The sequence below is a fragment of the Crocodylus porosus genome, unplaced genomic scaffold (assembly GCF_001723895.1).
Source record: "Crocodylus porosus isolate Cpor-Errol unplaced genomic scaffold, CroPor_comp1, whole genome shotgun sequence".
NCBI classification, from domain to species: Eukaryota; Metazoa; Chordata; order Crocodylia; family Crocodylidae; genus Crocodylus; species Crocodylus porosus.
Window position 1 is genome coordinate 41,955,090 of NW_017728911.1, and position 13,509 is coordinate 41,968,598.

Here is a 13,509-nt window from a genome sequence, read left to right on the forward strand (position 1 = left end):
TCACAAAGTGTTACTCTTTATTATTTGTAACATGGAATCAGAGTGATACACAAGCCAAAGAGTCTGCGAGCTACTGGCTTACACCCACTTCTCATTCACTGCCCATCTTTCCCGATGCTCTAGTGCCAGCCACAAAAACCAGAACAGCAGTATATGACACCACTACTGAAAAAACATGTTGTGGGCTCAGGCTCCAAGCAGGCAGCAGCCCCCTAACTCCCTGGAGGTGAGATTACTGCAGAGTGAAAACCTTTCCAGGCCTCCCTTACTGTTCAAACAGCAGCCAGGCATCTATGTGGCTTCCTCCTTTCCCTCTGTGCAGATGTCAGACTAGGGCCAGTGCATTGGAAGCAGAGGATGTGGTAATTGTAAAATGATGTGTTGAACAAAAGAAAGCTCTTGCTTGCTGCCAGTACCTGCTGGCACAGCCACATCCACCAGGATACGTCTCACCACTTTCTGCATTGCTTGTGGTCAAGGTGAACAGTCAGGAAGAGCTGTATGATCCTGTGCATTTGCTTAAAGGAGGGAGAGAAGGATGTGGATGGAACCTGTGGGATAGACTGTCCTGCCCTACACAAGCAGGTTGGTGTGTGGCAGGGGGGATACATACATGCCACAGGAAGCAAGTTTACTAATGCTCTGTGAATGGAACAGCCTTGTTTCAAGACACTTGTTGTTACCTCTTTCCAAGAGAGGTGGATTTCTGGGGAACAGGTGACTAGGGCCCATTGCCAGGAAGGGTTCAGACAGAGTGAATGCCCTAGAAACACCACTGGTGGTAATGTGCTTTTGTCTCGTCTGTATTCATCCTCATCACTTCACCTTGTTGTGTTCTTGCTCATGGTCCTAAAAACAGGTCTCTGCTCAAACCCCAAAGCTGCAAGAGAAAGACGTATTATTACCCACATACCACCTCATGCAGGGCAGCTGGCCTCTCCAGTGAACACCTGGTAGCAGGCGGTTCCCTGGATCTCAAAGCAAAGAGGCAAACAGTGGAAGAGAAGCACAACCTGGCTTCTGAAATCAGGAATTTGAGCTCAAATGGAAAATTTCACATCCATCTCCCCTAGCTGCGGTCATACGAGTCCAGTGTTCTCTCCTGCCCAGGGCAGGGGGTTGGACTTGATGATCTACTTAGGTCCCTTCTGATCCTGCCAACTATGAATTTGTCTCAAACACCTCTGGGTGCTGGTGTCAGCAAACCCAGTGCCCAGCCTGTTCCTACCTGCCCAGGGTGCCCCCTGCCTGGGTGTAGTACTTGTTGTAGTCGAGGCGGAGCAGCAGCTGGGCCAGGTCAGAGTTGATCTGGTGGTTGCGGACACTGGAGAGAATCTTGAAGAGGAGTGAGGACTGGCGGCTGAAGCCCTGTGGGGGAGAGAAGACCAGCATCAGTGAGCTGAAGCCACAGCAGCTTCCTGCCCCATCCCTGACAACAGGATGGTTCATGTCTCAAAGAAAAGCTTCCTTCCAGAAGCCAACAGCCCCTGGTAGTAGTGTCACTTTGCAGGTAAGCCAGTGCAGTGGCTAGGGCTTGAAAACAGAACACAATTAGGAGAAAGATTCAACCAGTCTTCCCATATCCAGGACCTTCAGTGTTAACTGAGAGTCTTCAGTGAGTTTTACTAGCTTCCTTGCAAGCACTTCTCCATGCTGCTGCCAGAAAGTGCCGCACCCTTCAGCTCTGCAAAGAGCAAACAGCAGGACATAGTTGCTGCTTTTTGAGGCCTTTTTTTGTATGCACTGCACCCACTTGTTGGTTTTCTTCTGCTTGATCAAACCAGTCTACATGCTCTTGTTCCAGTTTAGCTTGAACAGATTCCAACCCTGCTGTGGCTAGACTAAACTGAATTATTCACCTCCATGCACTAATTTTATTACATCAGTTTAAAAATTACAGGATATATAACACACTGTCCCTGCTTCAAGCAGGCAGGACTGTCATCCTACCCCGCTCCTTGCAAGTCTCTGTACAGAGAGGAGGAGAGGGGTTCACGTGGCCCAAGACTCACCTTTACTAGGATGCTCAGCTGGGCAGCTCCACGTTCATCCAGCGGGCCCAAGTTCTGACTGACAAGGGAACAGAAACTGTGACACAGATCCAGGATTTCATTCAAACAGTGGAAAACCTGTGAGAAGGCAGGCAGGGCCAGCAAGGGAGTTTTAGATTTGTGTAACAAGTGGCATTTCCTAACAGTGGGTCTTGTTTAATCTGACCATTTAAAAACAGCAGGAAACGCTCACTGGGGAAGGCCGCTGACACGCTGGCCACTTTTCTACCCCTCTTTCTTACACCTCTGTAATGTTATTTCTCTGATCACCACTTGTCTGTTCCTGAACAGGAAACATGCAGCTTCTTTGGAAATCCTCTTTTGAAATTAAAGCGAAATAACAGCTTGGCCCTGAAATGTGGAATGTTTTGTATAACGCATTTCTTTAGAAGAGTAAGAACACAGACGACTGAAACATGGCCCAAAACTCTGTAAAAACGAACTTTGGATAAGATGTAAAAGCAGGAATTTCATGCTACGAAGTTGAGAAAATTCTTAACTTCTAAACGTTCCTCCATAAATGTTTGAAATCATTTTGCACTAAGTGCCTATGAGTGGAAGACTTTTCACTGATGATGAGAAAAACAGTACAGGTAGGGGCCTTTAAAAATTCACTTTTAGGACCTTGCAGGGACTGTGACATGTTGACATGATCTCTTTAACTTTAGAGGCCAAATAAGTCTTCCTGTGCAATCAGGTAGGAAGAACTGATGCTATGGAAAAAAGGATAACAGCATTTTAATGAAAAACGGATTGCTATAGCAGAAAATTCCTAGTTAACAAGGAGCTAATTCAGAGGACTCAGAGAGACCTGAAAGCTAGGCATGCATCAGCAAAATGAGACTAGAGAGAGAGCTTTTCATCAGTGAGGCAGAACCAACTGGATAAGCCACCAGCTGGAAGCGGTAGGTTCTCCATCTCTTGGCATCTTCAGATCAAAGTGGTGCCAAAAAGTGCTGGGCTCAATACCAGGGTAAGTGAATGAAATTTAATGGTCCCTTGTGGCTTCAAACCCTTGGATTTTGTTCTTAAGAAATGCTAATACACCTGGTGCATCAGGGAAAATATGCTGAACCCAAGCAGAATCCTAGGGCTGGAAGGGACCTTAAGGACCACCTAGTTCAAGCCCCTGCACAGGTGCAGGGTGCACTTGCTATTACCGAACAACCCTTTTACTAGTCTCTTCCAAGGATGAAAATTATTGCATGCAGTTCTGGGCTCCACATTTTAAAAGATGTAGCAAAGCTAGAGAGGGTCCAGAGGCAGGTGATGATGATAAAGGGCTTGGCAAACAAGTCATACAAGGAGAGGCTGAAGGAACGAAGCATGTTCAGCTTGTAGAAAAGGCACTTAGGAGGGAACATGGCAGCAGGCTTCAAATGTGTGACAGGCTGCTGCAAAGAAGAGGGAGGACATATTTTCTCTCCTGCTGTAAAGAGCAGGACATAAGCCAGTGGCTTGAAGTTGCAGCAAAGCAGGTTAGATTAGATCTCAGGAAGAACGTCTTCATCATTAGAGCAGGAAGGCAGTTGCCCAGGGAAGGTGTGGACTCTCCATCACTAGAGATGTTAAAAAACAGGTTGTGGACAGTCACTGGTCAGGGATGATCTACGCCGGGGTGGGCAAAACGCAGCCCGGGGGCTGGCCTTTCTATCCGGCCCACAGGGCCCCTAAAAAACGTAGAGAATGTTACTCTGCCCTGGCTACCTCTCATGCGGCCTTGATGGGTTTCCGAAACTCAGTAAGCGGCCCTCTCCCCAAAATAATTGCCTGTCCTTGATCTAGGCATAGTGATTCTTATGTTTGGCTACAGGGATTTCCCAGGCTTCTGGGCTTGGCTTTTTGCTCCCCCCTCCCCTCACTTTCTGCTACATGTTTCAGGGACTAGGGACAGAAGTTACACATAAACCAGGTTAAAATCATCAGAAACTGGTTTAAACCCGTAACAGAACAGAAGCTCAGTGCACATCAACCCATTTCAAAATGGCTGAAACTGGTTTAAGATGCACCTGGTTGAATGTAGTATCAGGCTTAACTGATTTGGGTCAAACCGGTTTATGAAACTTCTGTCCCAGACCCCCTCCTGGTTCAAGTTCAATCACAGACCCCCAGCACTCTGCAACCCCAGGCTGGGCTGGGCTGTGCTGTTAGCTCCCAGAGAGCAGGGGTGGCCCTGTCCCTCTGCTCCCTAGCTGGAGCAGTGAGAGCTGGCTGACAAGGAGGGGAAGGCAACAGTGTGGCTGGGGATGCAGCCCAGTCTGAAAGCATGGGGACTGCCCCCTCCAGGCAAACTCCAGCTGAGGTCTGGGGCCGGGGAGGGGGTTAAGCACCCCTTCCCTCCGCTCAAACTTATTGCTGGCTGCAACTCTGGACTACAAATCCCAGAGGCACCTGGAAGCAGGAAGAGGAATTGGTAAGTGACTCTGCAGAGTCCTGCTGCTGTAAGTCTGGACTACAAAACCCAGAGGGGGCAGCAGGAAGAGGAAGTGAACACACAGCGAGAGAACCATGCTCTAGCTCCCTCCGGCTTGTGGCCTGAGCTACTGCAGGCATGTGGCTGCATTTCCTGAGTCAAAGGTAAATATCTGCTCAATTCTGGTTCAATTTAATCTCTGCATCTTGTATTAACCTACAAAGGTTGAATCGATTCAGCCTCAGGCTTTTTGACTGTACTTGGCCAGGGTATTTTTAAGCCTCCATCAGAAGCACTGGGTATTGGCTGGGGATGGGGGGGAAGGAAGGGGCTGCACCAATGCACCTGCTGAGACTTAAAACTGGATGTTCCTGGCTAGAGAGTCTTGCCTCTCTGCTTCGGGTCAAATCGATCGCCACATTTGGGGTCAGGAAGGAATTTTACCCTATGGTCAGACTGGTAGGGACTGGAGGGTTTGTGCCCCCCCCTGCCTGGGATCTCTTAAGCATATATTAACAAACCTTTTATAGAAGCAGAACATTGGCTGCCCTGGTTCCCTTGTTTTATCTATGACAGATTCAGGTGTTATGTCCTGTGCTGTGTCAGTGTTGATGGTGGTTTTATGAAGAGTTTAGATCGTGTATTTCTGAAGTGCACCGATACATCGGTCCCATATTGTATCAGCACCAATATAAGGAAAATTGACATTATCAGCAGCCAGTTTTTTTTGATTCATGTTGCGATGATGTCACCAATAAATGTTGCATGCATGCATGCAGCCGCAGCACAGCACACAGGTGGCCAAGAACGCAGCCCAGCGATGTGGAGAGCAACATCAGGCTGGTAAGTCTGTTGTGGGGGAAGAGACCGAGCCCCCTGTGGTGAGAGAGTGGGGCGGGGGCTGGCACTAGGGCAGGGCGGGGCATGGGACGGACCTGTGAGTGGCTTGCCCAGGGGGCATGGAGTAGGGAGTGGCTCCTACCGCTACACACCCTCCAAGAGGGCATGGGGGGTACCCTCCAGATCTATGCATGGGGTGAGGGTGGGCTGCCACTGCTGGCTGGGGCCAGGGTTGCACTCGGGACAGGCAGCAGCGGTACTAGGAAGGAGGCTACAGCTACCAAAATTTGCAGTAGCCCCCTCCCAGAGCTGCCACTGCCTGGCCCGAGCCCAGCCCAGACTCGTCACCCCAGAAAGAGCCCGGCGCAGCCCCCAGCCCCAGCCCACCCTGTGCACAGAGCCAGGGGGCACCCCCATGCTCTCCTGGGGTGTGTGCAGCAGTGCCCCCTCCCCGACAAGTCATGGCTCTGTGCCATGCCCCACCCCACCTCAGGTGTGCGGTGCCTCCCCCTGCCCACTCTCCCCCTCACTGCAAGGGCCTTGATCTGTCCCTCCCCATGGCCCTTCCCCCACAACAGACTTTCAGATGCTGCTCTACAAGCTGCCAGACCACATATCAGCCATCAGATTGGGATCAGCTGATATGGATTGTGCCCCCCATCCCCCAGGATGAACTGTCCACAGCTCTGCCCTACTCCGTGTCCTATTTACCATCCTGGCTTAGCAGCACTTGCATCTGTCCCACTCCCACCCTCACTGTGGGAGCCTTAAGCAGCGCACCCCCCATCCCAGCCCCTTGCCCTTACCAGCAGAAGGCTGCCCTCCAAGCTGCCCAGCTGCACTCCTGGGTACACACATGGCCGCTGTATGCAAGCACATGGCATTTAATCGGTGACATTATCGGCTACACAGGCCAAGAAAAGCCGATTGCTGATGATGTTAATTTTCCTTTTAATCGGTGCCGATCCAATATACCACTGATATACCAGTGCATCTCTTGTTCTAAAGGGAGAACTTACCATAGTACCAGTGAATCAAGTGTAAATGTTATTTCAGTCTGTTCCCATCCTGCAGGAAGTGATGCTAAGCCCAAGTAATTTTCCTCAGATAAACTGTATCTTACCTTCACTTGCTGCAGATTATGAAAGGACAGACAGCAATTACATAGGATCAGCTGGTATAAGCTCCTAAGTAGTAATTTCCCCTCCAAACCAGGGGAACTGTACAGCTCTCTGCCTTAAGTGTTTCAACAATGCCTCCTTGTGTCTTAGCAGCAGAGCTGTTCACACTTGGCGATCTAAGTTTTTCACAGAGATGGCAGGAAAACAAAACTTTAAGATGGAAGCAATGAACTGAAGATAGGACTTAGACTATCTAATTTATCCTTTTAACAATCCTTTAATGCTAAATCAAGTTGTTGAATGAAAGCAAGCAAGATGCCAGAAAAAAGGAATGGAAGACACTTTTCACCTATCCTAGGAGCCTGTAAATAATGTTGTGAATAATGCAGAGGACAGGTTACAGATACAAAGCCATCTAGTCTCCTGGTCAACTGGGCATAAAGAAACAATCTGCATTTCAGTGCAGCAAGCATAAAAAGTCACACATCTAGGAAGACAGGCCATGCTGACAGACATGCTTTTCTAGAAAAAATGCAGATGAGTTAATTCCTGGGATTCCAATGGCCTGTGTTCAGGTGGTCACACTAGGTTACTTAAATATGAACCTAGTGAAATGCTCCTGGCTTGTCATGTCTATTCATGAGTGAGCACATAATCTCTGTGATACACTGCAGAAAAGAATCAGAAGGCAAGAACAACTCACAGGTTTCAGCAGAATGAATGACTGAGCCAACAGGTTACTGAGGAAGTGATCATGAGCCAACCGGATACTCTCAAAATCCCGGGTAGAATTTATCTGTTGCAGAAGCTGTGAGAACTGAGATTCCAGCACATCCACCTGACGGGTACATCAAAAAAATCTCATTAGCATCATTCTGTTCTCCTTGCATGATGGATGCCATTCCGCCCCTGCCCAATCTATTCAGTCTGCTTGCAGACGGTTAGCAAAACCCTATGAATGACTCACCCCAGCTGACTTAAATGCTTGCCTAAATGTTTTTGGATTTAAATTTCAAGGCTGAACAAAAAGAAAGATTTCTACATCTCCCTGCCTTTCTGCCATCTGACACCACCAGGGAAGGAATCCTGCCTTATCTGCATCTCAAAGAGCAACTCACAAAGATACTCTCATGGATCCAGAGGAACAGACTTCCACCTTCAGCTGCTTCTGCGCAAAAATGAAGTTTATTTTTTTACCTATGGGGACTTTTTACCATCTTTAATTTTCCCTGAGCCTGAGGAAGGGCACGTGTGCCCGAAAGCTTGCAGAAAAAACTATACTTTTTTTGCAATATCTTAGCTGGTCTAATAAAAGGTATCATCTCTGAACCAAGAGTTCTAGAGTTTTGCATTTATTTTTGTCTCAGACCAACGCAGCTACCAAATACATCCCTGTCTAAATGTTAGAATTTGTAATTTGGTGGTACAGATTTTCTAAAAATGGAAATCTTCTTTCAAAGAAAAAGTCTAAAGTTTGTTTGTAGTTCATGTAGGCTTTTTGATTCTGTTGAATAAAAAATTATCACCCACTTTTTCCTACTGGAAAAACAGGACTGTGAATAAACAAGAACTGAAGTTGGAAGGTTCTGTCTGGTCAATTAGGAAATTAGTTCAAAGTACCAGAGTTTCAAGAAAAAGTTAATATTTTCCCCTTTTCTACTTTTTTCCCTAACTCACATACTGTCCTTTCCTTGTTAAATAAGCAGTATAATTGCCAAAGTAAGCTAAGTGAAAAAAATACAGCTATAATGCAGGGAAAAGGTAATATTTTCTCACCCTACATACAGCTTGAGTGGAAAGTCACAGCTTGTATCAGTGAGAATTGTTATACTGTTAACTTTCAGCAAAAGATTCAAAAGATGTAATCTAACCTCTACACTTTACATTGACATTTTGTGACCAGGGTCTTGTTTATACCCTCCTGTCAATTCTTCAGATACTAAACACTAAATTCAGGATGGAGTTGATGTGGAGAGGGGGAAAGGTGGGAAGGCTCCTGACCACATGGATTCTCAGCATGGCTGCTATGAATGTGAAGTGCCATTTGGAAGCTGAGACTCCCACCTTTCTAAGAGCACCGAGTACTTGCTTACAGCTCTGCCAGAGACGATAAGCTTTAGTCATGTACTGGTTCCTCAGAGAACCAGTCTCTTTAGCACCTGTTCAGGATGTAATCTAGCACGGGTTGGTCTGGTTCTGCGTGTTGTTAACCCTTGTCCTCCCTGCTACTCCATATCCTACAGATAAAACCTAGTGGGGAGGAAAAGCTCCAGCAAACAAGCTACATCTCGCTGCACTGGACTTGGGTGCCTGCTCAGCATCCCCTGTACCCTGACCTGCAGATAGTACTGGAGATTGTCCACAAGGAATGCCATGTGATCCCGCAAACGCCACTTGATGGCATCAGTTCTGTTGGACTTCAGGTGCTTGCGCTGCATCTGCAGGGCCCAGCAGTGCTGCAGCTCAGCCTGCACCCGCCTGACACTCAGCAGGTATTTGAAGACGACATTGTACCTGCAGCCAAGACAAAGACTGACCTTCTGAGCCATGTGAATTCTTCAGGACCCAAACACCCACTACAGAACAACACAGATGTGAAACCAAGGGGCAGGAGGGGGGCTGAACACTGAGGCAGAGCAGCCATGGTGATGGCCTGCCTCTGAACAAAAATGCTTCCTGCAGCCAGGCGCACTAACTCAGGGCTTACCCTGGTGCTGCAGAGGAGGAAGGAATGGAGCTGCCGGGTTTGCTGCAGGAGAAGCACTGCTGGTGGAGTGATACACACTGACCAGCACTGCAGCTGCTTACCCAGACACCAGCAACACGTTCTTATGCTGCAAGTAAGGAAGGTAATGCAGCTGTACCCTTTTCACTGACCAGTATCCAAGATACTATATGCTAACTAAGCAGGCAGGGGCTGGCACTCACTTCTCCAAGACAGCAGGCGTGAAGAGAATGTGCAGTGGCCACTGTACTTTGTAAGAGAGGCCGAGTGCAGCCCAGCCAGAGGTGGGGGCCTCGCGAGGTGAGAGCTCCCGGGAGGGTCCTTCTCGGGCCTGAGAGGGATCTGGAAAGAAACAGAACAGCAGAACTGTGACCTGGGCACAGACACTTGGAGAAGGAAGAGATCCTCCAGCAAGCAACAGAGCAGGGGACAGAGTGCGGCAGGGCATCCCCCTCCAGGACCAGGAAGTACACAGGAGGGTGCCCGAGTCAAAGGCAGGTGCACAGGAAGCTCAGACTCCTTAACCTGAAGGTCTGTGGAGTGGAGCAGAGACTGAAGCAGAACAGCTCTTGGCTCCCCCCAACCCTTGGCAACAAGCTCAAGTCGGTACCTTTGTGCTCCTTCCCATGATACTCGATGGTCAGGTGGAGCAGGGGGAGGAGGTTATCATCATCCAAAAGCACCTTGTGGGCAGACTGCTGGAATGCAACGTTGACATCTGACAAGGAAAGAGCGTAAGCCTCAGGAACAGCGTCATGGTGCAGCCAATGCTAACCCCAGAGCTGTTACCAGGAGCAGGGGTTGAGAAGTTTGTTCTCATACCTCAGCCACCCATGGGTAGCCCACTCCCATCCCTCTTGGGGGCTGTGCAAGTGGAACCTGCTCCTCCACCCAGGATAATGGGCACTCACAAAAGCATGGCCCTAGCCGGGCCTCCTGACAGTACAGTGCCAGATAAGCCACTGCCCATATGTAGGAAAGGGGAGCCCTCCATCTGACTCCCAGGGCAGCACTCCAGTGGTTTGACTTGCTCCTATTTAAAAAAGGAACTTACCAAAATGCGAGGTAGCCATGCTACTAATGCCAGGTAGGAAAAACCTTTTTAAGGCACGGTTTAATCCATCTCACCCCTTCCTTAATGAAGGATTGCTCCCTAAAGCTATTACCTAGACCTGGTCAGTGCAAAGGGCAGGAAGACTGACTGGTAAAGCACTTGAGTGGGGACACTATGGGGTCTTCCTTGCTGGCTGTTCAAGAATTAAATTGATCTCATATTTGCAGTGGTGGTAGGGCTTACTATCCTCTCAGTACAGCATGCAGAGTGAGCAGGACTGAGCATGGGACTCACCATGTTCAGTTACAGCAGTGGGTGGTGTTTTTAGCATGTGCTGTGCAGTGTCGATGAAGGCCTGAAACAATTCTCCTCTTCCCAAGAGATAGAAATCTTTAATAATCTATGAAGACAGATATTTAAATATGAAATTCCAAGAGAAGGAGGAGGAAGAATTGTACAAACATCTGTTTCTGTTACTGCTTCAACAGACTGTGGCTTGGGCTGCTCTGAGAAGCGGCTGCAGAACATGAATTGGGCTGAGGCCCGTGGCTCTGGACAGCATCCATCCTGCCTGGATGGCCAGCAATGTCATTCCTCTTCCTTAGAGGGCAGACTGTGAAACCATGTACCCCATAGAGAAACTGCCTGCCTCTGTCAGTCCCTGATATGCTGCTCCTATCTTAGTGACAGAAGTAATGGGAACAGCTTTACCCGAAGGAGACAAATGCATAACCCAAAAAATGAGGGAAAACTGTTAAAATGACCCCTTGAAGAGAAGCGTGCATGAGTTTGCACAGATAGTTGTTACCTTCAGCTGTCCTAGTAAATCCGATTCTTCCACCATCAGCTTCCACAGGTGCTATGGAGATGCAAGAACATGCTCAGTCCAGCCCAACACCCACAACACTGTATTCTTCTCTGAACCTGATCAGATTCAACCGCAACTCAGAGCATGCCAAGTGCAGTAAAGGAATTTACACAGAACAGAATATGCTGTTCCCCACCACCAGGCCAGCATAGCAAAGGGGAGGAATCTGCCTGAGAATGATCTGTGTTACTAATGAACGAACCCTTTAATTCACACTGCCCCATTCCCCCTAGCAGCAAACTGTTCCCAAGATTTCCAAAAGAAGTCAAGATCCACATAAGAAGACACTACAGAGGATACAAGCGGAGTCAAACCCTGTTACAAAGCCAACTCAAGTCTTGGCTCTTATTCCTGGCCTCCTCCCCATGGTGAGGACATGTCTGACTCCTCTGCTGTTCCCATCGCTCTGAATACAATGCCCAAGTTCTATAATAAACTGAGACTTTGTATGCAAATTAAATCTCTCTGATGCGAACTGTAATGTTTCTTGCTATATCTATTTTGACTAAACATTTAAAATATGAAAACGAAAGGGTAAGGGAAGACAAGTGTTCCAACAGATATTCTTTACACAATGTTCTGATTAAAGAAGACAATGCAGTATCACAGCAGACATTCAATTAACAATGCAGTCACCCCACCTGGGCCTCGCCCTTCCTGATAGCTCACAGGCGGCTTGGTTTCCTTGCAGTGAGATTACCTCAGCAACAGTACTTCGTATCCAGTCAACCACAGACTCGAAGTCCACCAGGCTAAAGAGTGGCTGTTGCTTGAGTCGGTGCAACTCTGCAGCAAAAGTGTCCTCCTGGTTCTTCAGGATGGAGCCTGCCCAGCAGACAGAAGAGCATTGGGACACAGGTAAAACAGCACAGAAGAGCACAGTACCTCAACAAGCCACTCAGTAGCCTTTGCCTAAGAGACCGAGTAGAAGTTTGATGGCTACACTTCCCACCAGCTGCATCTCGGCCACTGGGTACCCACCTTCCTTGCACAGAGCACTGCCTAACTTGGTGTACTGGGGTCACCTAGAAGTAAAATGCTTCCAGAGGGCTTCTAGAAGTGGCTTGTCCCAATGATACAACATCCACCACTCTGCAAGCAACATTTTCTATTTCCATCCTACTTCAGAATCTGGGAGTTCTTTTGATCAGCTAAGCTAAACGACAGGCCCCACCTTTACAAGAAGTGACTTAGTGTGGATGATGCTTCATGCCATGAAATGCAACCACTTAAGTGTCTTTGCACAGAAGGCCCAAATTGAGTGCACTTGGGCTATGCTAGAACACAAGGGGGCATAAGACAAGATTTGGTTCTAGTAGCTCAGAGGCCAGAGACAGAGGATGCTGCCATCTGAAAACAGGTGCCCGAGTGGACTCCCAGCCTGGGGAGCAGGTCTGAGGGAAGGAGCGAATGGAGCCATGTGGCAGGTCATAGAGAGGAAGGTGTCACAGTAGTTTGCCTCAGACCTGACAACAGGCAGCTGGACCACAGGAAACTGGGAACAGCACAAACACCGCTAACCAGACTGGACCTGTGCAACAGCTCTATGTCTCAACCTTTTGATTTGTGTAACACTACTTCCCTTTTCCTAGAATATTGGCAGATGTGTGGGAGGAAAATGGAGACTGGCAGACTGAATGGGATGAACCCTAGGTGAGGATGTAGAAATACTGAATGGTGAGTGAGCCAGAAATACCTCATGGCTGCTATAACACTCATAAAGACACAATTACTGTGAGGGCTGGGAGGCGACAACAGAGTCTCCGGTGGGCTCAAAGGTTGGCTTAGAAGTGATTGCTCTTGCACTGGAGGGCAGGGAGACTCAGCTGGAATCACAGAGGTGCGTGCTGCAGGATGCGTGGCACGATGCTCTAGAAGCGCCCATGTTCCACACAACATGGGAAGCCGCAGGCAGCTGTCCTACCTTTTCTGGTCAGGGTCACGTTTTGATTCTCAAACATCTGAACTGATTCTCCCACAAAGAGGATTTTCTCAGCAACTCGCACAGGAATGTATGATGGTAGCATCTCCACCCGCAGGGAAAACTGTTTCAGAGATGGTGCCAGCATGTTTTCCTCCTCAATCAAGCGCTATCACAGGACAAGAAAGGAACACAGAAAAAAGAGTTGGTGGAACGGATGAGGGACAGTGCAGGGGATGGACAATTCAAACAGAAGAAAATCAGCCATGGAGATGGTGTGGAAGAAGACAAACCCAATCTACATAATGCAGGGGGCTTGCCTCCATTCAAACCATACCTACAGGTTGGGGAACTCCCCTCTTGTCAGCACGGAGGCAGAAAGGGATCTGGGGGTCATCACTGACTCCAAGATGAACATGGGCCGGCAGTGTGGGGAGGCAGTAAGGAAGACCAACCGCACCTTGGCATGCATCCACAGATGCATCTCGAGCAGGTCCAAGGAGGTGATCCTCCCCC

At 48.4% G+C, this 13,509-nt stretch overlaps 1 protein-coding gene across 4 annotated transcripts in view; it reads right to left on the reverse strand.

Moving 5' to 3' along the window:
* Positions 1 to 13,509, reverse strand: part of TUBGCP4 (tubulin gamma complex associated protein 4) — a 20,513-nt gene continuing 7,004 nt past the window's right edge. For all 4 annotated transcript variants that reach the window (XM_019533942.1, XM_019533941.1, XM_019533939.1 and 1 more), the window contains 11 exons: positions 12,997 to 13,162; positions 11,773 to 11,897; positions 11,013 to 11,063; positions 10,499 to 10,604; positions 9,761 to 9,868; positions 9,354 to 9,492; positions 8,762 to 8,939; positions 7,129 to 7,263; positions 2,013 to 2,129; positions 1,229 to 1,368; positions 1 to 880 (listed from right to left, as the gene is read on the reverse strand). In XM_019533942.1, the coding sequence (XP_019389487.1) occupies positions 868 to 880; positions 1,229 to 1,368; positions 2,013 to 2,129; positions 7,129 to 7,263; positions 8,762 to 8,939; positions 9,354 to 9,492; positions 9,761 to 9,868; positions 10,499 to 10,604; positions 11,013 to 11,063; positions 11,773 to 11,897; positions 12,997 to 13,162 (1,278 nt within the window). In that variant the 3' untranslated portion in view covers positions 1 to 867. The remainder of the gene's footprint in view (positions 881 to 1,228; positions 1,369 to 2,012; positions 2,130 to 7,128; positions 7,264 to 8,761; positions 8,940 to 9,353; positions 9,493 to 9,760; positions 9,869 to 10,498; positions 10,605 to 11,012; positions 11,064 to 11,772; positions 11,898 to 12,996; positions 13,163 to 13,509) is intronic.